Source organism: Toxorhynchites rutilus, chromosome 3 (assembly GCF_029784135.1).
Source record: "Toxorhynchites rutilus septentrionalis strain SRP chromosome 3, ASM2978413v1, whole genome shotgun sequence".
In the NCBI taxonomy this organism is placed as follows: domain Eukaryota; kingdom Metazoa; phylum Arthropoda; class Insecta; order Diptera; family Culicidae; genus Toxorhynchites; species Toxorhynchites rutilus.
In genome coordinates, this window is record NC_073746.1 from 121,424,773 (window position 1) to 121,450,063 (window position 25,291).

Consider the following 25,291-nt stretch of genomic DNA (forward strand, 5'->3'; position numbering starts at 1 on the left):
GGTAACTATGAAAAAACGGGTTTTTTTACACCAACTTTTATATTCAAAATTATACATCAAAATGGTCTCGTACGACTTTTAGAGCTTATCAATACCAATATTTTTCGATGCAGAACATGTCAATATCTTAATCCTGCTTAAAGTTGTTGATGGGTTTTCATCCAAAAACTCATGATTTCAATTTAATTTACTCAAACAAAAAATATAACATAGTTTTGAAAATCACATATTACATAGAGTGAAATCTGTTCTTTCAAATTCCGTCAACAAACATTTTTTATGTTTGCCCCAGAAAAAATGACAAACAAATAAATAGAGCGTGTTTTTTGGGAAGAAATATGAATGACTTAAAGTAAAGTTGAGATATTGATAAGTTCTGCATCGAACAATGTTTGTATCAGTAAGCTCTAAAAGTCTTTCGAAGACAGTTTGCGTGTAAAATTTGAAATATAAAAGTTAGAGCAAAAAAAAACTGTTTCTTTCATGGAGACCTTAACGTAACTTAGAAAAAAGGCGCTGTATCGGTTATTTCAAGAGATAGAGAAAAACTTTGTTCTACAAAGTTGTCTCAAATAATTGGAGTTACAACATTGTCGATCCATGTTTACCTCTATCTATAAAGATAAGAAAGTTATATTTTTTATTTCATTGACAATTTTGGTCACCCTATTTCTGACAATATGTGCTCTATCATGAGTAGCAACTTTGTCCAAGACAGTTTTTGTCTAGAGAATAACTGTCAAGCTCTAAATGCTTATTTCCACTTAAATGCATCTCGTGGACCATTGTGCATTGGTTCCTGCGGATCGATAGTGGACATTTCTAAAAATCATTTTATAACTTTGTTACAGTCGTTCCCAGTATCCAATGCTCTTTAGACGAAAAGTCTAGTGTCGGACCGATGAGACCGGTGCGAATCAGACGAAAAATTCGGTGGAAGACCCTAGGCAACGGAGCGAGGATCAACGGGTTGAATATGTCGCAAAACATACGTTTCCAGTCTGATATTGTGTTGCTGAAAGTGTAGATTACTATGACTATTCCTCTATTTTAGTTATGTTTCTTCTGTAACTACCTTCAAACATATTAGTTACCGTCGTAAAGCACCGCTAGTGATAGTATTATACTATTCCTATAACACATAGACCGGCTTCATCTGTTTGATGGCTAGTAGTGCCACGTCGGACTAATGAAGAAGAAGATATAATTTTCTTCAATTGATTAAATTTCAATAATTTGGAAAATTACAGCTTTCAAGGTAAGAATTACTAACAATAGTTTCTATATACGCAATTTTCGTGCAGAAATTCCATGAAAAAAACCGGTAGATTATTTTGCTCCAATTATGGTCAAACATTGCATATTTTTTCTTTGCAGAAAAATATTAGACCCGTACTGTCATGAAAGAGAAAAGAGGCATCAGAAGGTGTAGGTGAAGAACGTCCAGAAATGAAGTGAATTTTCTAATGCTGGAATAAATGGAATCTAATTCGAAACTGCATCGGATATCAGCGTCTTTTCCGAGCAGACCAACAACAAGTTTAGCAACAGCCCATGCTGCAACAAACTTGGCAAGTCAATGAAACTGGATTTTGAATGGTCCTGCACAGTTGTGATCGAGAGGAAAAAGCGTCATGCGTCATTCAAACGCAATATTGGTACAACAGACTTCCACCAGGAGCTCTTAGATACGAGTGCTGGACTTAACTGCACGCTTGGATATCTCGACAATGGATTCTCGCTGGTGGAGTCGACGAAGCACATTACGCAATCTCCAAACCATCCTTCGTCGAACTCATGAGTTTAGCTTCACCATTAAAACGAAAAGTGCTGGTACTGACAACACAAGATCGAAAACCTTATTTACGGGCAGGGTCTGCGTCTGAATCCTACAAAATCCTAAGCAATCTACAAGATGCTGACATGAATCCACGTTAGTAGAGTTTTATTGTTTCTGGGAGCGGTGAATGACCATGACCTACATTAGACACATCAAAACAACAACAAATCGCTTTCATTTCTTTCCGCTTAATTTTTTCCCATTACGGTCGTTCAAAACGTTTAGATAATTATATATTTTATCGCTAGTATACGGCTTATAGCTTTGCGCGTCGTTTGCATTCAGTCGCCAACTGCTGTCAGCTTCGCATTATAAAACGATGCGGGAATTTCCAGGAGCTTAATAGTTCTGCACAGGATGTCGGAATTCGCCGTTCGATCTCGAACATTCGTCAATTCTACGTTCTATTGGGAGCCAAATCGATGTCACTCGTACACTTTGCCATGCTCCGAATGACGTCAATGCCTTCTATTCCAGGTGATGCTTCATTGAGTATCCCTGTCAGTTGCGTAGTATTTACCAACGCAGAAATCAACACAATCGAATACTGCATCAACAAGCCCCAGTGCACTTTGTCATACACACACGTTAACACCGCCTACACCGCTTCCTCTTCTACCACCACCTCGTCAAACTGTATCAGTGCAACCACAAACGGTTGCAACAATCCAAGCACTACGACTACCATCGCACCCTTTAATGCCGCCAGCGCTCCATCCGCAACTACGTCAAACGCCAACACCGCCGCCAACATTCTTAACAACACCACCATATCAAGCACTACCGCAGCTTCCTCTGTACCCATCGCACCTCAGATCAATGTACTCAAACAGCATCATTCAGCAATATGTCACAAACGTGCCGCTCGAAACCCACCTCCATACTCTGCCGTAGGTAAACTGAACTACACTACTTCCGTCGCCTCCATAAAACGCTCTGCGCTACCGTCACCTCGATACAACTCGCATCTGGTTAATAAACCAGTGGGTCCAACGAAGTTTATATTGTTTCTTTTTAGACCGGAGATCCAGTAACTCCTAACACGGCGAATCACTAGATTGGATCATCTCACGCATGTCTATGAAAGACAAGCGATTTTGACATACCCTCTGTAAGTTGGACGCTAGGTACATTTATATCCGAACATAGTTCACTTGTCGATGAACTTAGTTCAAAAACAACTCCTGGATGACTACAGTACAGCGGGACTCACTCGAATCTACTCTGTTTGCAACACCAACAACCGTTTGTTAGATCTATGTTTTGTAAATCTAGAGCTCAACTGGGATACGATGATCTCTGATGCTCCAATCCCACCAGCTAAGGAGTGTCGTCATTATCCGCCTCTTCAGTGGTTCATCAAGAATTTCTCTCCTTGTCAATACATCCCGGTAGGGGGTCTCCGTAGCCACATTGGTTGCGCGTTTGCTTAGTGAGCGATCGATCGTGAGTTCAAAACTCAGGGCCCTCATTGACCATCTTTGTGTTGTTACAGACGTGTTGTGGACGTAGTTTTAACGCAACAATCATCAGCGATGGAAATCGATCCACGATCGAAATAAGATCGATTCATTCATACAACTGCTCTGTCCTGCAAGACACATATGAATAACTCAACAATGATCAATTAACTGTTTCCGCTGTCCGGTCTAACTGGAAGAACAGAAGGGAAACTCTTACGCCTTAGTGGCTACTTTGTAAATGTGTACCATATGCAATGGTATAGAAGGGAATACTCTAAAGCCGAAAAATTGCAATGTGCTAATTATAGATATGACAAACATGTGACATGTACACGATTAAAATTTGGCTCTGTTACAGCTAAAAGGCTAATGAGCCTAAAATAAACCAAAAGAGATAAAAAAAATACATCCCCGTCTCAGAAGCAACTCGTTACAACTGCAGGAAAACGAACTTCATGTAGATGAATCTGTTCTTATCTTCTGTAGATTGGGATAACGTGTTGCAGGATTTGAGTGTCGAATCAACGGTCGAGATTTTCACCTCCGTGGCTTCCTATGCCATCAATCAGTTCACTCCCAAAACGGTATGTAAGGTCAATACACTAGTACGCACACCTTGCCTGCAATAACAGATACAAACGTAGGAACGAGTTATTGTTCCATACTTATCTGAATAGAATTCCTTATGATTATGGTTAGCTTGATCGATTTTTTATATTTAATTTTAAGATGGTCAGAAAAATCAATTTTTTGTCTTTTTTCAAAAAATCATAACTTTTTAAAAAGTTCCTGGACCGATTCAGGTACGATCGATATATCAAATCAAAGCTATTTAGCTATTCTTTTTTAAAAATTAATATAATTTTAGATAAACATGCCAAAAGGGTCTATCTTCTTTGATCGATTCTCTTCATCTACATTCTCTTTCATTAATAACTCAGCAGTAACAGGATTTCCTGATGTGTTCGATGACAAGGAGTGTGAAAGAGGACCTCGTTTATCAAACTACATGGCAAAACTGGAGCAAAATCTGTCTAAAAGGCCGTGGTTATCGAAAGAGAAAGACGGTGAAGAGAATCGATCAAAGAAGATAGACCCTTTTGACATGTTGAACTAGAATTACAAAAAACGGATTTGTATTTGATTTTTATTGTTTACATGGCTTTGGACTACAGTTATAATTTTACAAAGTAATGGTAAAGGCGCTTCGGGTTTCTACAGAGATTTCCCTGCGTACGCCCCGTGTACTGCTTATAAGGGTCTAATATTTTCGAGGCCGAAACATGACAATCGACTCTCCTCTCAGTCGCTTCACTTCGATTGGGACTATTTCGGCATTCGCCGTCAACATGACTAGTTCATCAGTCATCCTCGCTCTTAACACTCGTAAATTCATTTCTAATCAAATTGATTCTAGCAAATGGTTATTCTAATTGACGTGACGAATGAATATAAATTTGCCTCTTCATTCACTATGACTTCAATCCACCCTTGCATGTACCTCGTTGCCCGCTTACACAATTTTCATATAAAGTCATGACAATTGACAATTTTCATATAAAGTTTCATAAGCCTACAGGCACGGGCGGAAACTTGACGTAGGACTTAGAACAACTGCTTTTGAATTGTATTCTTGTAATTGCTCAGAAATCCGTAAATTCAAAACATTCAATATTCCAAAAGATAGCTCTAGAAATCCCGTTTGATACATGAACTGAACTGAACTTCAGACGTGTTGTAAGAGTTGTAGTGGTAGAAATAATCCGGAATCATTAATTATTAATAACATATGTTTTCAATAGTTAACACTGGTTTTCTTGTATAGATGATCATAAATGTATACCATATTTCTTGTTGAGTTTCTATTGGGACTAAACCCAGATTCCACCAAAAATCATATGTAATAATGGCTCAACAAAGAGAAAAATCCCGTAACGACATTTTTCAATTTTCAAAAATAATCCGGTAATTGTTAACACTATAACACGTATACACAATAAGCCTAACAATGCATTGAAAGCAATGAAAATTTATTATTTCAATTTGCTTTCCCACTAGATGGTTATTTGTTTACCCAATTGATGAATTGTCTCAAATTCCTCCGGATTTTTTTGATAAACAGAAAGTATATCAATATTATAAATGAATTTGAAAAGTGCCCTATTCCACCTAAAAACCTATTGCCATTTTCGCTTCACACAAACGGAACACGAAGATTAACGCGAAATACAATTTGACTAACAACGATGTCATTGTAGAACATATGGGAATTATTTTTTCCAGAAAACAGTCAAATGTCAAATAAACCGACATTGTGAGCCTTGAAAATAAGATCGTGTTATCGTAAAAATAATGACAATTTATTTGTTTCTATAAAAGCGACAAATAACACAAACAACGACTTATTTTTACTTACATTTTGTTTAAAATATTTTCCGAGTATAAGTAATTTCGGTACAAAATAGAGTTCTATACACAATTCTGCGTATTTACGTTAAGGAAGTTTTTATCCTAAGTCTAACTCTTTTCTTAAACAGTTTTCCCAACACCTTAAATACGAAGTTTCAATAGAACCGGAGACTGTTCTATGGAACACAACAAAAATTTAATGTTCATAAAATAGTGGTAGATACTCTGATCAATCGAATGCTGTATAGAAAGGTGCTAAATCTTAGATCATAATGATTAATGAACTTTCTGGGACCTTGAATTGCTTGTTTGTTTTGAAAAATTGTGCATTGAACAAAGGCAATATTTTTTGTTATAGTTTGGCCGAATTTGAATTGCGCGTCAGAAAAACGATGTCTTTTTTGTTATTTCAACAACTAAATTAGTATTTTGGAATCGTTTCTACTAGTCTCATATTACTTGTGATAGAGCAAGGTCGTAAGTTTCATCTAGAATTATGTGTGCTTTAGCTGCAAGTGTTTTTTAATAGAGTAATGCAGCAAATACTCTTCTTCCAGTACAACTCGACATATTTTACACTGTAAAAAAAGTTGTTTGCGCTTCGGCGAAAGGGTATAAACTGACATTCAGGTTTCAGCTAGTCGTACTATTCTACAGATGTGCTATCATCACACATAAATCCATGCAGTTAAAAATAAATTGATAATACATCATTTTAGCCCCATCAGGTAGATAATAGCTGGAAGTTGGTCAATTTAACTACCATTGTAGACATAACCAAACGGACTTGTGCAGCCGTGACACGAAACTTACATGGCACAAACCGAGTAAACAAAAAAAGTCAAAAGTATCAGCTTTTGTTGCAATAAATCTTTGAATAAACTCCCTGTCTGAAAACACGCAAATCTCTCAAACCGCTGCGCTGACATTTCACAAAAATAGAAAATTACAAACAAAAACATTCGCCGCTAGAGATGTTTACAGTCCGCTTTACACGTCTTGCGACAATATTTTACGACAGTTTTAATATGGAAAGATCTAACACGAGCACAGCGGGAATGCGCGGGTGTTATTTTCGGAGCCATTAGTGAACTAAGCAACGCTTTCTGCAATTTTCCCATAGCGTGATCCATCTCCATCTCGGCAACAGGACGGAAAAATTAGAGCATAGAAGTCACGATGCAGTCGATGCATCCTTTTGGCTTGAGCGTAATCAAATTTGCATACTCCCACACACACTGTGACCGTATGCTGAACGAGAAACTATGGGATGTGTGTGTGTCGTTAGTTGCCCAATTAGTGGAAACCGTCGATGTCGTATACCATGTGGCTGAAGCAGGTAGATAGCCAAGCATCAAACTCAACGGTGCGACAGTGTCAATGATGCACATGTCGACGCATTAATCTCACGCTTATGAGAGACACCACTTCTAGCGTTGCCCTCGCTTCGTGGCTGTGAATTTCATTGAACGTGATAAAGAATTATGTATACGAACGAGTTTGGAATGTTGATTAATAGAGGATCCTAAAATCCCGTAGTATACCAATCGAGAAGCCAGATTTCGAAAGCGTGACTGGATGATGCAGTGTAAATTTAATGTCACAATCTCTCAATCAGGAATCGGATTGACATTCGTAATGCCAAGAACCGGATAACTCTATTACAGAAATGCAAATATTTCTCTTACTTTTATCGTAAATGTTTCTACATTTTATTCCTCGAAATTGAATCTAACTCATTCTGCACAGAAAATTTCACCAATCCATGGACACCACTAAGTGGGTGGGTGGCACTATTTCGAGTGTTTTCTCGTTTCGTCCTCTCTGGTCCGGAATGAAATCACGTCCTCTAATAATCGTAAAAAAATCGCGACAATTATCTCTACTTGGCTAGGTTCTGGTGAGTCTTCGTTTTACAAACCCACAGCCGCAGTACAAAACTGAGATCTGGAAGGAATGTACATAGCTGAAAACAGGTGAAAAAGTTTGGACACATACGACCCCGATTTTCCTTTCAGTGAACCTAAAACGACAGCTGCTCTAGTGGTTACGAAAACGTGATAATGGGAATTTGACGACTAACGTGGGTTAACCATGTGGGCGCTTTCACAAGTCATGTACCGGATGCGATCAATTTAACTCGATAATGTGTGCTAATATTTATGTTTAGCCATAAGAATATATTGTTTAAGTACAATATTTTTTCTTTGTACTTCTATTCCGTTCACAAAAAGTATTGCAAGAAGCTCTGGAAGCTTGGTTGGGAGGATCTTATGTATCAGCCTTATAATCTGGAATCCCCTGTTTATGTCGAATGATTCTACTGGTGAAAAAATCGCCTCAGTGTTGGAAGGAGCAGAATTGTGGTTTTATTCTCCTCTTTGTGGGTGTTGTTCGTTCTAAATGTGCTTAGACAGCATCCAAAATCGGGGGGGTCTAAACGAAGAACTATTTTCCAAAAATAGTTACTTTTGTAGAAAAAGCACCATAAGGATGAATATATTGTGTACTGGACGGCCCTAGTTTCGTGCCATTACGACGCAAAGGTCATTTTTCATTGACCATTACACATAACATTGACCGCCCATAACACAATCCCCTAAACGTAGCCCAGGCACACAGTGGTTTCTGATAAAATTTAGGCGACCAAAACCCAAAACATTAAGTTGCACAAAAACACAAAAATCCTACAGTCCCTTATTCTAGGATGTTCAAGGCATCTAGGATCACGTGTTTCACCCTATTCCGTGCTCTCATCATTGCTCTGGCAACGGTGCCACTATTTCGCGAGTGTTTTTCATGTGTTTTGGTGAAGTTTTCAAACGAATTTTTTTTTGGCTCATTATGTTTCACAACAAATTCAAATTCAAAAAAGAATTTGAATGTGTTGTCAGTTTCAAAATTCGGTTGGTTGTAGTATGTTTTAACTCCACACAAAGTAAGTACTATTTTGGAAGTTTAATTTTGCTTCGGATGGACTTATAAAACTTGCCCAGCATTTCCCCGCAAAACTTTTTTAATGAAAGTGTTCCTCAAAGTGTCTTTTATCACCCGAAATCTCCCCTTTTAGATTTTTTTCAATATTAACCAGAAATCAGCCATGCCATGCCAAACCGATATAGTGGTTTTTAGATTTTCGTGAAAAGTGGTAGTTTTGTTCTTTATCGCAAAAAATAAGACCCGTATTTTTTTTATTTTTTCAGTAGGGTGACCATTTCCATTTTAGGGTTGTTCGAAAAATCAACTTTTTCCTATTTTCTCCAAAAATGACTTTTTCAAAAATTTATAACTTTTGAACTACTAAACCGATTCAGATAATCGACATATCAAATTAAAGCCAACCATGGTAGTTTTTGAAAAAATACTACACTTGCAGAAAATTCGAAATCTATTCTCGTTATTATAGATTGTATTCGTTTTTTTATTGTTATCATAGTCTCGGGACCGAGGGTGCTATATTTTTCCATATTTTATCTGAAAAGCTGAGAAATTTTTACATAATATATGTCGAAACCAGAGAGGTGTTTTTTTCGTTTTTGAGTTATGATTTTTCAAAGTTAACCGATAGTTCGAAAAATCAATTTTTTCCTCTTATTTTTTTTTGTAATTTGGTGAAACCAAGTTGAAAAATGAACTCTGCGTATCCGAAAGCATCCGTTCTGATACCAAACAGGAGAAAAACTCAAAATTTTGAGCTTTGCCCCATTGTTTATGGTGATAACGACATCAGAGTCATTCGAACGTTTGCAAACAAAGTGTTGATCGTGATTTCTCTTTTGAATAACTATGCCAGAAGTGTATTGGAGTTGAGTTAAACTAGGATGAATAATAATATTAACAAATATTAAAATAACTTGTTTAGAAGTTCCTTTTTACTCTCAGTCCAGAAGCATAATTCACACACTATTCATTTCAAACGAATCCATTAGTCCATTCGAAATTTGCGCTAACGAAATTGATTTTTGTTTCAAACTGATAATGGGTTTTCAGGTTAGATAGCGCACTCCTATATCTTCTATCTATGTAAATAAAAATGGATCAATAAATAGCTAAGCGTAAAATTCGAGGAAAAAAATGTCCGATTTAAGCCGTCTCTATTTTGTTGTTCTCGTTTCTGCCCGTAGATCGATGTAATGGTGAAAAAAACTTTGAAGGAAGTTTTGAATAAAATTAATTTTTATATGGTCGGTGTTAAGTCAGACCGGACCATGTGACATTATCATGATTTCGAGAAAAACGAGTTTGAAGTTTGGTTCTATGAGGGGTTTTCATTTAGCGTTCAAAACAATTTTATTAATTTATTCCTGCTGTACGCGTCATTTTTCAGATCTAATTAATGTGGAATGTAGTTTACAAAATACTTAACCTAATGTAATCAATAACTCAAAATTTTCTATTTTGTGACTTGGTCCGCTCTGACTTAACACCGACCATATGTTCTACAATGTCAGCGTTGTTAGTTCGAATGGATTTCGCGATGGCGGAAATTGTTCTGTTGGTGTGAAAGGAAAATGGCAGTGGATTCACAGGTGGAAGAACGTGCTTTGAAATTTGCGAATGTGAATTGCGAATTTACGTTTTTGCATCAAACATGTATTCCATGTAACGGAGAAACATGTTATTTACAAAAGATTAAAGAATCTTGAACGAGAATTATGTCTGACTATCTCTATATATATAAAAATCACGTGTCACGATGTTCGTGGCCCTCCGAAACGGCTCGACCATTATTAATGTAATTATGCACAACACATTTGTTGGGCATGAGAATAGGTCGTAAACTATATTACATACCGATTACTGTATATTTAATACCGATTAGGGTCACACTATGCAGAAAAATAAATTTTTCTGAATAAATTGAATAAATTTTGTTGTGTTTTTTTTTGAAAATTTGGTTTCAGAAAAAAAACATCAGAACCCAAATTTTCATCCTGTTAACCCCATCCCATTTTACGCTTCATTGCACTTTCACACACAAATGCGGAAGTAATCTCAATTCGTCTAAAGCTAGAGGCATCGACGGGGTACTGAAAACCTTATCGAATAAACACAATGAATTATTGAAATCCTTCTGATCACACATGCTCGGATAGAAAAGTGTTAATTACGCTATTGTCATCAATCCAGGTAAGTTATCAGCTGGAGAACACGTGTATTGATTCAATGATTCGAGTTAATGCTTATGAATATGTAGGTACAGGAGACGAAACAAACAAGAGAACTCGATGGATTTCTATTATCGAACGATGATTGAACGCAGCTAGGGCAACGTCATTCTACGATGTCGTGAGTCGTGCCAACAATTCATGGTCGGCATGTACGCGAACGACTGCGATTCCTACGACACAATCAACAGAAGCAGCATGAAGACGAATAAATTCACCTGCGAGAAGCTATCAAAAGCAACGCCGACACAGCCTTTGCTATTGCCAGGCTAAAACGCAATGCATTGTTATGGAAATCGATAGTGTAATTGCCTCGGAAATTCCAGATCCGTCTACTAATTAGCTACACACCCGTTTTCTGAAATACAATCGAGTCAGAATAACTCGAACGGATCGCATTTATCATTCTGTAATTAATTCGACTCAAGTCCAATCAAGTTGTGATAATGTGATAATGCATAGCAATTTGACATAGACGACATTGAGCTTTGTGTTCTATTTTTCGTGTACTATTTCTATAGAAATAGAAACGGATTTTCGGGTGGAATAAATACGCTTCTGAAACGAAAAAAATTAATGGGAATTTGCTAAACCCTTTCAAATATGTTTTTTCTGTAACAGTAACACATTTTCTGCAAGTAGGCAATAATCGTGCACGAAGATTATGGCTGATAATGTTTTTATATAATGGATAAAGTTTCAGCGGAAATGTAGGTAAAAAATATGGAAAAAAAAGTTGAGTTAGGGTCAGGATTATGGCATCTAAGTATTCAAATAACATGAACTAATAATCGTAATTCAAATGTTAACAATGTAAAATTGCTTTCGGTCTGCTAATCTGATAGAGAGTAAATTACTCCACAACTTCTATTTTTCATCAAGCCCAGGTTGCCCCTTTTCCATAGATCGATTAAATTTGATTCGAACAAATTTCAGAATGCAAAAGTCGATTTCGTTCGAAACGTGGAATTCGATCGGATTCAGGGTTAGTATTTGATATTGTTTCCACAAAAATGATTCACGGCCCATGCGGCGATGTAAAGCTTTTAACGCATTGCGTTGCAGATGGAAAACACGATCATAAGGGTAGGTGGTAATCCAATATAAAAACGAAGAAACGGACAACCATTGACAAATATCAGTAACGCAGACGTTAACGGACTGGAAATCATTGGGTAGAACCATATTCGCCTCAGCTGATATCTATGTGACTACTTCTCGAATGAATGACAACAACGAAATAATGCGCCAACAAATTGGCCGGTATATCAGCACCAATGAAGTTGTCTTTCATATCTTTGGTTTCACACTTCATGAACGGGACCCAAAAGTCATGAATTTGGCTGTTGATTCAGAAAACCTTTTTTTTAATAACGAGACCGGATTTGAACAAAATTAATATTAATTGTCTTTATTTGATTTTCTACTTCAAGACAAAAATATAATAACCCCAGTCCCTTACCGTCCATATAACGGTCTGCTGCATCGGTAATTGGTACTATTAATAACACAACAACGGAAGCCTCATACCAACAGTCCTGCTGCGAACAGTCCAACTGTAAACATTCGAGCAATAGAAATATTCTTACGCCAAAAAAGGAGACATGTGTATCGATAGAATAGGAAGACTCTTACGCCTAAATGGCTACTGTGTAATAGATAAAACAAATATTTATCGATCGATACGCCTAAATATCGATACGCCTAAAAATGGCTACTGTATAATATACAACAAAAAATATCTTAAAATGAAAATGTACACGAATAAAACTCGGCTCTGTTCCAGTTGTATTGCTAAATTAACATAAAAAATCAGCTACTATGAATATTCACACAATCTGTCATTTTTCCTCTAGCTACTGTGAAATGCATCAGTTGCAGTTGCAGTTGTTGTCACATATGATGGAGCGCTCATTTTATGTTGTCAGGAATAGAGTGTCTAAAATTTTAGGTAAAAAAATCTGATTTCATATCTTTATAGGTGGAGGAAAGTCTTGATTTGCTCCAAAAGTCCTACATTCTACATTCTACAATCCTATATTCTTATATGTACCTGCTTTTTACTACAACCGTGGAACGTTTCATTGATTATAATTTTTATAAATTTGATCATAAAATTTGTCATATTTGGAGTCCTGCGATACTACCAAGCAGACATGAAATATCATCAGTAAGCTTGAAGAACTCTAATAAAAACATCAAAATTATTAGCAACTTCAGTAGTATATATTAGGCTGTCAAAAAAGTCCTGCGGTATTTCCGCGAGGTGTCGTTGTAAGCGCGTAGTTCTAGTTGTATTCATTGTATCGAGTCATACTATAGCTTTTTGGAAAGGTATTTATAATATAGTCCTTGACAGTGTTTTGTTTGGTTAAGTCGTTCGTGAGTTATAGTGTCGCAAATATGGAGCAAAATAAAGAGAAAATCCGACATATTTTACAGTACTACTATGACAAAGGCAAAAATGCATCTCAAGCTGCCAATAAAATTTGTGCAGTTTATGGACCCGATACAGTTTCCATTTCCACCGCACAACGATGGTTTCAACGTTTTCGTTCTGGTGTAGAGGTCGTCGAAGATGCGCCACGCTCCGGAAGGCCTGTTGTCGAAAATTGCGACAAAATCTGGGATAAGTCAGCTGGGGATAAGTCATCAAACCGTTATTAACCATTTGAAGAAGCTTGGATTCACAAAGAAGCTTGATGTATGGGTGCCACACACGTTGACGCAAAAAAAAAACATCTTTGACCGTATCGACGCATGTGAATCGCTGCTGAATCGCAACAAAATCGACTCGTTTCTGAAGCGGATGGTGACTGGCGATGAAAAGTGGGTCACTTACGACAACGTGAAGCGCAAACGGTCGTGGTCGAAGCCCGCTGAAGCGGCTCAGACGGTGGCCAAGCCCTCATTAACGGCCAAGAAGGTTCTGCTGTGTGTTTGGTGGGATTGTCAAGGAATAATCTATTATGAGCTGCTTCCCTATGGCCAAACGCTCAATTCGGACCTATACTGCCAACAACTGGACCGCTTGAAGGTAGCACTCATGAAGAAGAGGCCATCTTTGATAAACAGAGGCCGCATTGTCTTCCATCAGGACAACGCCAGGCCACACACTTCTTTGGTAACGCGCCAAAAGCTCCGAGAGTTCGGATGGGAGGTTCTTTTGCATCCGCCGTATAGTCCGGACCTTGCACCAAGTGACTACCACCTGTTTTTGTCCATGGCGAACGAGCTAGGTAGTCAGAAGTTAGCCACAAAAGAGGCCTGTGAAAATTGGCTATCCGAGTTTTTTGCCAATAAGGAAGCGAGCTTCTATAACAGGGGTATTATGAAGTTGGCATCTCGTTGGGAACAAGTCATCGAACAAAACGGCGCATATTTGACTTAAAACAGATGATTGTAACTAATTTTATGAACAAAAGAAAATTCAAAAAAAATACCGCAGGACTTTTTTGACAGCCTAATATATCGTATTTCTCAACAAGACAGATAAATGTTTGGAAGGACAATAAAGTGATCTCTAGCAAAAAGCCATAGCTTGAAGCATGGTGCTCCAAAAAATGGAATAGTAAACGGGACATTTTTGTTACCATGCAAAAGCAATTTAACATAATGTTCACCGAAGAAATCACAAAATCTCTTCAATCATACTTCAATTATCTTCAAATCAACTATTCCGCCCCGGGTACGAAAACTTCACTCGACGCCACTGCCTAGTACAGGGTGCGGCAGCATAACTTCCTTTTTTCAAAACTCAATAAAAACTATTGTATGCATCGGAAAATATTTATTTATTTTTTATAATGTAGGTACATGTCTAAAGTTTTTATTTACACTGGTTTGAAGATAAAATCTGTTAGGTGACGTCCCCCATTCTCCATACATTGCGTAAACCGATTTCTGGCGTTTGTCATGACTCTTGTTAGCAGAGCAGGTGTTATGTTGGCAATTTCTTCTTGGATGTTGGTCTTCAAATCTTGTAGGGTTCTTGGACGGTTCACATAAACACGGGATTTCAAAAAACCCCATAGAAAAAAATCACAAGGGGACAGATCGGGAGAGCGTGCCGGCCATTCCAAATCGCCTCTAATTGAGATAAGGCGCTCTGGAAAGTGTTCCCTCAAAACAGCCATCGATGATCTTGAAGTGTGTGCTGTTGCACCGTCTTGTTGGAACCAAGTGTCCCCCAAATCGAAATTTTCAAGCCGTGGGAAAAAAAATTTGAAGCATGTTTACATACCGGTCTGAATTCACTGTCACTGTAACCTCATTTTCCTCAAAAAACCAGGGACCAATAATTCCAGCTGAGGAAATTGCACACCCCGCTGTGACTGGGTGAATGCAAAGGCTTTTGATGCAATTCTAGAGGGTTGGTATCAGCCCAGTAGCGCATGTTTTGTTTGTTAACCGCTAAATCGCTAAAAAAAACAATATCACCCTCGGGAACGACATCAAGAAGAAGCTCACACGCGCTCATCCGAGAATTGAAGTCACGTTCTGAAAGTTCCTGCACTATCGCCATCTTATAGGGATGAAAATGAAGATCATCACGAAGAACTCTTCTCACAGAACGATCGGACAGTCCAAGGGCAGATGCGTGATTGCGCGCAGAACGCCGTGGCGATCGCAACATTGACGCTCTCACTGCTTCAATGTTCTCAGGTGATCTAACGGGCCGAGGGACTCCAGTTCTTTCTTTTGTCGCACTTGCAGAATGTAGTGACCCATGTAACAATTGATTTGCGGTCTGGGACGGGAGCCAACGGGGCTAAATTAAAGCGATTCCGAAATGCACGCTGTGTTGCAATAACCGAACATTCGCTTGAAAAGTAAACCTCAACGGCAAAGACACGCTCCTCACTATTCCAACGCATGATGGCGACTGAACCATGTCGGGACAAAACTTTACAGTATCCCCTCTTGAACGAGACCACTAGCGCTCCGCTATGACATCAACTAACTGAGTGACGCGCATTTTAAAAAATGAAGTTATGCTGCTGCACCCTGTATAATCATAAGTTCTGTCAGAAATAGCGACTGCTGCCAACAGCGCAATTTGAAGAAAAAAAAACTTCTAAAACGTGGCTAGCAGCAAATCTCCGCAAATGATTGTTCGTCCAGTAGCCTAGATCTTAACCCTCTACCGCCCAAGTCTTTTATTTATCTAAAAAAAACCTACTCTACTTTTATCTGGAATTTCCGACTTTCAACATAAAATACTCCTAGCAGAAAGCTACCAGCATAAAACCGATGTGTATGTGTGATAGATGAAAATATTCTAAAGACGTTCTAGTGGGGGTGAATATTGAAAATAATGTCTGAATAGTTTGAAAAGAGAATCCGCAAAGCCCGTCTAAAGGCGGGCTTGAGCTGTAGAGGGTTAAGAGATCTTAAGGTTAGAGGAGCGGTTCTGTGCACGTTCCTATCGGAATTTGCAATGGTTGAAGAATTCAATTGGGATGGCAACCCGCAAACTTTCACTTGCAACAATCCGTGTAAGATTTCGCTAGTAGGATTCAAGTGTATTAGTCGGAAAATTTTGTCAAATTTGATAGTTTTTGTGATTCTAATTCATCCTCAATCATTGTGCAGTGTATTCTGTGAGACAGCGGGTGGTTTTGTTGGTTTAAATGCTCAAAAGTTGTGTCCATTCGGGGTGAAACCGACACCTTAAGTCAGGGTAAAATCGACACCCGGTTTGTGCCTCACTAACAGGAAATATGCGTCCATATTTTTTGTAGATGCCTCATGTTTATGTTATAAAGACGAAACAGTACAGCCGGACTGATATTGTTGAGTAGGACACATCAACCAAAAAGGTTGGTATCCCCCGATCAACGCTTATCGGCCACATATCCGATGGATCCTCACCCAAGCTTGAATCAAAACTACCCTGTTTACACCTGACCAGGAGCAGGAGTTTGTGTTTAAATTGCTTGATCTTAAGCAATATGTTTTAGAATTGGCAGAAAAACCTTAACACTACGTTTACGGACGTTTCTTATATACCTATCTCTACGCACACGCGTCATTTTGAAGCAACACACATACACTCTGTCCAAATTCTATAAGACCAGGTAATGGCATTGTAAACAAACAATGCTTCAATTTATATTCTAGTGTATAGGTATTGGTGACTACCATACATTGCATGATTTCCATATGTGTGTGTGTGCAAGTGCTGAGCGTAAATGAACGTTTTTGTATTTTTCAAGTGTCAAGTTTCTATAAGCCCAGTTACATCTTCCGTTGTTTTAGTGGTTTTGATCAATAAATCTGGAAAATGCCGAAGGGAAAAGTGCTCGCGGAGAGAGAAGAAAGACAGGTCGATGCATTTTACCAAGAAAATATTGGTATCAGAGAAATTGCTCATCAGATTGGACGATCTCATCAAGTAGTGCTTAATTATTTGGCGAATCCTCAAGGATGCAGTAAAAAGGAGAAAGCTCCACGTAAATCGAAGCTCACTGACCGAGATAAGCGGGGAATAGCTGGAACAGCTCCGAATACCTCAAATCGCTTATGCAAATAGAGCAATATTTCAATTTAATAATACTCGGGTGACAATTCGTCAAGTTTTGGTAAAAATCCTCCCATAAAGAGAACTTAAAAGGTTAAAACTTCTCATCAAATACCATCTCACATCGGAAGTGGGGCATGGTATGTTATGACAAAGAGTGTTTCCAAAAGAATACATTTTGCTACACGCCATAACGAAAACAAAAAAAAAATTTGGATGGTCTTGATTGATTCAACGGGTACTGGCGTGATTTATTGAAGAAGGAACAGTATTTTTGAACCAGGAATTTTGGTTGAGGCTCGTGCATAGTTTGGGTGGGATTCTGTGCAACCGGAAAGCTCAAGACAGCTTTCACATCATTCAAGGATTACATACATGTTCTAGAATCCTCTCTCCTACCGTTTTTGCGTGGATATCGTCACAAAAATTCACATTCCAGCAAAACAATGTTACTATTCATACCCGCAAGCAAACTAAGAAATGGATTAAGGACCAAAAACTTATTTTTTTGGACTGGTCGGCTCACTCTGCAGACTTGAATCCCGCTGAAAATCTCAGGGGGATCCTTGTACGCAGAACCTACACTGAGGGGAAGCGGTACACCACCATTGGATGAACACAATGCCGCAATATCGGAGAAATGGGAAAATATCGAGAAATCCGTTCAGCAGAATTTGGTAAATAGTATTCTAACACGAATTTTCCAGGTTATTAGCCGAAATGGCAAGGTTTCCAATTATTGACATTAAATTCAGCCGATTGTTTTGATTTTCAATTATGAGTTTTAAAATGGTCTTATTGAAACTGGACAGCTGAAATTATCATATATAAGCAAAATAAATACACATACTTAATGTATGTACAATGTACAATGTATCAATGTATCTTGTTGAATTGCTAACTGTTTGTGTTGTAATGAAATAGAATCAGGGTGGTCTTATAGAAGTGGGACAGAGTGTATAACAACCCTTAGAAAGCAATTCAATTATAAACTATAAGTAAAAAATTGAAATATGTAAAATTGGGGTTCACAATAATACTAACTCAAAAAATATTTTAGTATTTCATTTTTCAATTCTCGAACTAAGCAACTGGAACTTTCAAAATCTCTTCGCTCTCCGAGATTATGCGTTTCATTTTTTTTAATTGTTGCTTTTCGGCAACAGTTCTTTATCGTTTGTTTCATTTGAGATGAGGATATCGGGTAACGGAGATAGCTGATCGAAGTGTCGACACATTCCTATATATTAGGCTGTCAAAAAAGTCCTGCGGTATTTTTTTTGAATTTTCTTTTGTTCATAAAATTAGTTACAATCATCTGTTTTAAGTCAAATATGCGCCGTTTTGTTCGATGACTTGTTACCAACGAGATGCCAACTTCATAATACCCCTGTTATAGAAGCTCGCTTCCTTATTGGCATAAAACTCGGATAGCCAATTTTCACAGGCCTCTTTTGTGGCTAACTTCTGACTACCTAGTTCGTTCGCCATGGACAAAAACAGGTGGTGGTCACTTGGTGCAAGGTCCGGACTATACGGCGGATGCAAAAGAACCTCCCATCCGAGCTCCCGGAGCTTCTGGCGCGTCACCAAAGAAGTGTGTGGCCTGGCGTTGTCCTGATGGAAGACAATGCGGCCTCTGTTTATCAAAGATGGCCTCTTCTTCATGAGTGCTGCCTTCAAGCGGTCCAGTTGTTGGCAGTACAGTTCCGAATTGAGCGTTTGGCCATAGGGAAGCAGCTCATAATAGATTATTCCTTGACAATCCCACCAAACACACAGCAGAACCTTCTTGGCCGTTAATGAGGGCTTCTGAGTCTGAGTCGCTTCAGCGGACTTCGACCACGACCGTTTGCGCTTCACGTTGTCGTAAGTGACCCACATTTCATCGCCAGTCACCATCCGCTTCAGAAACGGGTCGATTTTGTTGCGATTCAGCAGCGATTCACATGCGTCGATACGGTCAAAGATGTTTTTTTGCGTCAACGTGTGTGGCACCCATACATCGAGCTTCTTTGTGAATCCAAGCTTCTTCAAATGGTTAATAACGGTTTGATGACTTATCCCCAGCTCTTGGCCGATGCTACGGCTGCTACTATGCCGGTCTTTCTCGGCTAATTCAGCGATTTTGTTGCAATTTTCGACGACAGGCCTTCCGGAGCGTGGCGCATCTTCGACGACCTCTACACCAGAACGAAAACGTTGAAACCATCGTTGTGCGGTGGAAATGGAAACTGTATCGGGTCCATAAACTGCACAAATTTTATTGGCAGCTTGAGATGCATTTTTGCCTTTGTCATAGTAGTACTGTAAAATATGTCGGATTTTCTCTTTATTTTGCTCCATATTTGCGACAGTATAACTCACGAACGACTTAACCAACCAAAACACTGTCAAGGACTATATTATAACGCGCAAAAATACCTTTCCAACAAGCTATAGTATGACTCGATACAATGAATACAACTAGAACTACGCGCTTACAACGACACCTCGCGGAAATACCGCAGGACTTTTTTGACAGCCTAATATTATTCATACACCGTTGGTGTTTGCATGTTTACTCAAAATTCTGTCTACATTACCATCACGTCAAATTGACGCATATCCCTAGAGATAGGTATACTGTCGTTCTACGCATGGTTGTCCCATTTTCCAAAACCAGCAACTGAGAAAAACACATTCAAAGTTTTCTAGCTTATTTGTCTACTAGAAGCTTTGAGTATTTCGGTTCAGCAATACACTGGGTTTTTTTTATAAGCACAGAACTAGTTTTTAATCAAATGCGAAATAATCCCCTCATTTGAATCAATCAGTCTTGGTTACAGGCTTAAAATGTTGCTTGATGTTGTTTGTTGATATACTTAGAACAAACATTAAGTTTTTTTTGTGTTTTTCCGAAAGATTATGCATGAAAACATCGTTTTATGAAGAAGCTAGTGATCTGCAATACTTCACAGAACATAAATTTCGCTGTTATCAGGCATTCGCTAACAAGGTGTACACGTGTTTTGTTAAACTATTTTTTTTATTTGAGAATTAGTTCGTTCCCCCAAACCAGAAATGAGTACATTAGCCCTGCTGAAAGCGTGACATTAAATGTTTGTACTTGAACCAATTTATTTGATATGGATCGAAAAAAATATATGGTTGGACAGTTAGGAATAGAATATCAACATGAGACAAGTGAGTTTCATCAAGTTTTCTTAGAAGCTGGGAAAAAACTATAACTTTTTCTGTGTTTTTCCGGAAGACTAGGCATAAAAACATCGTTTTATGAAGAGAAGTGAAGGTTGTCAAAAAGTAACATGGGACAACTATGCGTAGACCGGCAGTATACCACATAGAGAATTTAGATATTTCAACACTTTTGAAGAAAATAAAATTCAACATATATTTACCTCGATCAATGATTGAAAGTCATTACAAGAGACAAGAGTTTGCATAAAAACTGCAAACGGTTTTTGTAGTTTTCCTTATAAAATTCGAAATGCGTCAAAATGACGCGTCCCGTAAACCTAGTGTTAAACACCCTTTCAAAAAAAAAAAAAATAGTAAATTGTTGGCTGATATTTCTAGACCGGAATCCTACATCAGTAGCGAGAGCTATGGGGTTTAGCAGTTTGCAGTCAAAACTAGTCTTCCTACTTTTTAAGTGTCCACATAGTATATGGATATTCCCTTGGTAATTTTAAATTATTGTTACAATTTTTTCTCAAGATGTCGGTCTCACACTCTCATTTATTTCACCTAAAAACACACATTTTTGAATTCTATCAAAATTCAAGTTCTACTCAATAAATGTTCAACAGAGATCTGTTAAATGGTTTATGAAAAGTTTAAGTGAGATTCTGTTACGATTGCAAGTAACGGAGTCAAGGAAACATGGAAGATCCAGGAAATATGGGCAAATCTCTAGAGTGTCGATTTTACCCTGATTTCCCCTACTAGGTAGAAATGAAAATATGTCTGAATATCCACAGCGAAGCTTTCAATATTGATTGCTAAACACTCGATATCATGTTGACTATTTTCATTCGATAGCAATTTAGTGAATTTTTTCACAATTTTTCCATTCAAAATGCGGTACAGATTGATAAAAAGAAGGGACATTAAAAAATGGTCGAAAAAACTGTACGTTTGGTCAGCCTACTTTTAGAACTTATCAAGACAAAACAATTTCAATGCAGAACCTGTCAATATCTTAGTCCTATTCAAAGTTATTGATGGTTTTACCCAAAAACTCATGATTTCAAATTTAGTTTACTGGAACACAAAGAAAATGACTTAGTTTTTACAATCTCACATTATGTAGACATTATACAAGAAGAATTTTCAATATAGAAGTTAAAAATCCGTTTCTTTATGATGACCTTATTGTGACTTAGAACAAATGCGCTAAATCGGTTGTATTGAAATATAGAATAAAGTTGCTTAAAATAACTGGAGCTACAATATTGTCGAGCTATGTTGCCTCTATCTATAAAGATAAGAAAGTTAGATTTTTGATTTTACCGAAAGTAAAACGAAGTGTACAGTCCACATAAGCTCATGTTGAATCTTGAGCCAATAATTTTTCAAGTTCGGTGTCTTTAATTTATTTGGGGTATTCCATGTCTTTTGTTCTCAAAATCATTTTTCGCGAGTTTTATTTGATGGAACATACTCACCGTGTAGAAAACAATAAGTTTCCGCTGCACTTCTCCTTGCAGTAAAATAGTACGAGACCCTTCCGCTTCTGATAACGAAATAACTTCCCCAAACAATTTGAAATAAAATTCTACATGTTCAATAGAAATACTCGTTGTTTATGCTTCAAACGTATGTCACATACCACATTTGACAGCTGATACAAAGTGCTATCGAATACTAATATTAATATTTCAATCTACACGCTAACCCTTCCAAAGTCTATGAATGGATTAATAGATCAACACAGATGAAGATGCTCACACAGTCTTTCAAATCGTTATAGAAAATACTTATGAATTGTTTCACTTTCTTATCAAACGATGCCCGGCTGACATCCGGTGCCAACCTATCGTATCAAATCTAATTCCCGGCATTATTTCGAATCACACAATCAATTATCCTAATTCCTCCATAACTACTTCATAACCGCATGACGTACGGCGCTCACTCCATTCCCGAGGCTCCAAAGGCCAACACACATCCCATAAATTCTTTCCACGTCTTCAATGTCTTCTCTATCCACACCATTATTGCATCAGTCTCATCTCATCTCACGGCGAGCCCAACAATTGCCGTCGTCGAAATTCCCACGAACGCGAACAAACACAAATCCCCGATGTACCATAAAACAAAAGAAAGCGAGCGGCAATCTGTCACTTTGCAATAAAGCTGGGAACGCAATGGCAGCAGTACGGAACGAGCCGCCCAATCCAGTTCTGCTCGATCCAGTCCATCCGCCGGTGTAAAGTTTACATCCGTACCGTTTATGTAACACGAAATCGAATTTTTACTCTGTAATTTTTTTTTTATTGTTCGTATCATAGAACAGTTCTTTTTCGGTATGCTCCAAGGACCATATCGGTGGGTATCGAGTGAGCACCAGAAAAAAAGCACACCAAACAGCAGCAATATTACAGTGCGCCTATTGCTCCTGCTTTCGTATTATAAAAGGATAGAATATAGATTGGAAAGTTGAAAGTTCACAAACCCGGCTCGACTGCGGAGGCGATCAGAATGATTAGCATAAAAATCGCATAAAATTTATTCATTTTATCCGACTTTTTGTCACTTGTTCACCACTGGAAATCCATTAATAGAAACTACAAGGGAAGAAATCAAAGGAAAACGGAAATTCCGTGTCAGCTGGAACACCGTGTCAATTCCGCCAGAACTTGCAGAGAAGTTCAGTCCAGTTGGTGATCGACTCAATGGTTGATGGGCCCGAAGGGAAAACCTTACAAAGGCCCCTTCCGCGCCCACACACCAACGAATCGGTCAGCAGCTGCAGCAGTGGAAAAGTAGCGGGAGGACGACGCACATAAAAAACGGCAAATAAATTTAGTTCACTTGAGTGGTTCGGCCACAGTACAGCTTCTTGGTGGCGCCTGGCGTCTTTAGCACACTTCAGTTTTTTTTTTTTGTTTAATTCATTCGTTCAGGGAAAGCACAGAAAGATAGCACAACACTAATAGCGGAAAGGTTGTGTAAACTAAGCGAAGGGAACGTACGACCGGAAACAGCGGGGGTCAAACCGGAAGGAAGCTAGCTAGCTTCCTAAAGTGACCACCGGAGACACACTCCTAGAGCTAGGACTCCCGGCGAGCGCGGTGTTCACTCGGCGGCGTTCTAAGCTAAACTAACTCGGTGGGTCGCGTTCTGATGACCAGAAACGGCAACAGCAACAGAAAGAGGAAAAGCTACAGTTTTCATGTTGATGCTTGGCTGCTGCTGCTGCTGCCTCAGCCTGGTCCTCTCAGATGATTTTCTCAGGCTCTCTCACGCTCTCACTCTTCTGACTGATTTTCGGCTTTGCCAGGGACGAGAATGGAAATCTAGAGTCTAGCGGAGGCAGCGTGTGTATTAGCGTGTGTGTTTTTCCCAAAGGAAAAAGTTTGGTCTAATTTGCGTTTGAAGAATTTTTGGAAACTATCCAGAATGTTATGGAATTCTTTGGGGAAGCTAGCGCAAGAGAAAACGTTTAGGAGAAGTAAGTTTGGTGGATTTATGTTGTTACTCGGGGCAAGAACAGCTGTCGTTGGTTCTTCCCACTTCAACAAGTGAGATGGAAAAAAGATAACAAGGATATGAATAATATGAGTCCAAATTTCACAGAACCGACAGAAACTTGTACCTTTTGCAGTAAGATTTTTGAAAAAAATAACAGCAATTGTATATTACGCTTCTATTTTTTATTGTTTTTTATCCCTTTTGTTTATTTTAGGCTCAATAGCATTTTAGCTGTAACAGAGCCGAATTTTATTCGTGTACATGTCACATGTTTATCACAAAACAACAAAACGTTATGTATATACGTTATGTGAACATAAACCATAGTTCAGCGAGTCTAAACTGATCAGTATTATTTGTTTCTGAGTTCAATCGGCTCGCTCAATCAGAGCATTTACGCCTGGCAAGCACGTTTCAAACTCTACAATTTTCTTCAAATTATCGAATGGAATGCTCGAAAATTCCCATTCATTTTTCATAGATTTTAGTGTTAACGTATGTATTCAAAAAAATTAACTCATTTCGGATGGCGATGAAAGATCATTTATAGGAACATATTTTATTCAAATCTTACGTTTATTAAGTCTACAACGAAAATGATTCAAGGCTGTTGATTTGCTGCAGCAGCACTGTCAAACAACTTGATGATTTTTCCATACTGCAAGCTCCACCCCACAGCGAAAGAGTTGGACATCCTGAGGCACTTTGTGTCCGCCAGATATAGCCGATCTGGTATTTAGAATATCATCTCTTTGCCGCTCCTTAAGCCGGGAGATCGAAGCATCCGGCCAAAAGGTGCAGAAAAATCTTGCCAAAATGGACATTTTTAGACATTGTCAGACGAGACCGGCCGTATCTGAGCAGCAGGCAATCACCCAGAAAGAGTAGCTTGACGTGCTGGTGAAAAACTTCTTTCCGGCGAAAGAAGTGAAAAACTTCTTTTCGTACTCATAATGAAAGACGAGACGTACTTGATGCTAGAATTCAACGAATGACAGGGGACCGGATACTTTACGTTCCCCAGGTAAGCGATGACGTCGAATATATCATTCACATCAAGTTCTCGAAGAAGGTCCTTCTCTGACAGACGGAAGGGAATGTCAAAGCCGCTCTTTTTCGAGTCATATGGTGAACGGGGAGATATATAGTACGAAGTGCTTGCCGGAGTTGGGATGTGGTCTTTATGCCG

General features: G+C 38.4%; 1 protein-coding gene across 3 annotated transcripts in view; it reads right to left on the minus strand.

The window, feature by feature from the left end:
* Positions 1-23,751, minus strand: part of LOC129776634 (uncharacterized) — a 44,424-nt gene extending 20,673 nt beyond the window's left edge. The window contains exons 1-2 of one of the 3 annotated variants that reach the window (XM_055782381.1): positions 23,443-23,751; positions 23,084-23,195 (exon numbers count right to left, since the gene is read on the minus strand). In XM_055782381.1, coding sequence (XP_055638356.1) covers positions 23,084-23,144 — 61 coding nt within the window. In that variant the 5' untranslated portion in view covers positions 23,145-23,195; positions 23,443-23,751. Of the gene's footprint in view, positions 1-23,083; positions 23,196-23,413 lie in introns of all 3 variants that reach the window. The other 2 variants (XM_055782380.1, XM_055782382.1) reach the window with 2 other exon arrangements.
* Positions 23,752-25,291: the final 1,540 nt, after the last annotated feature.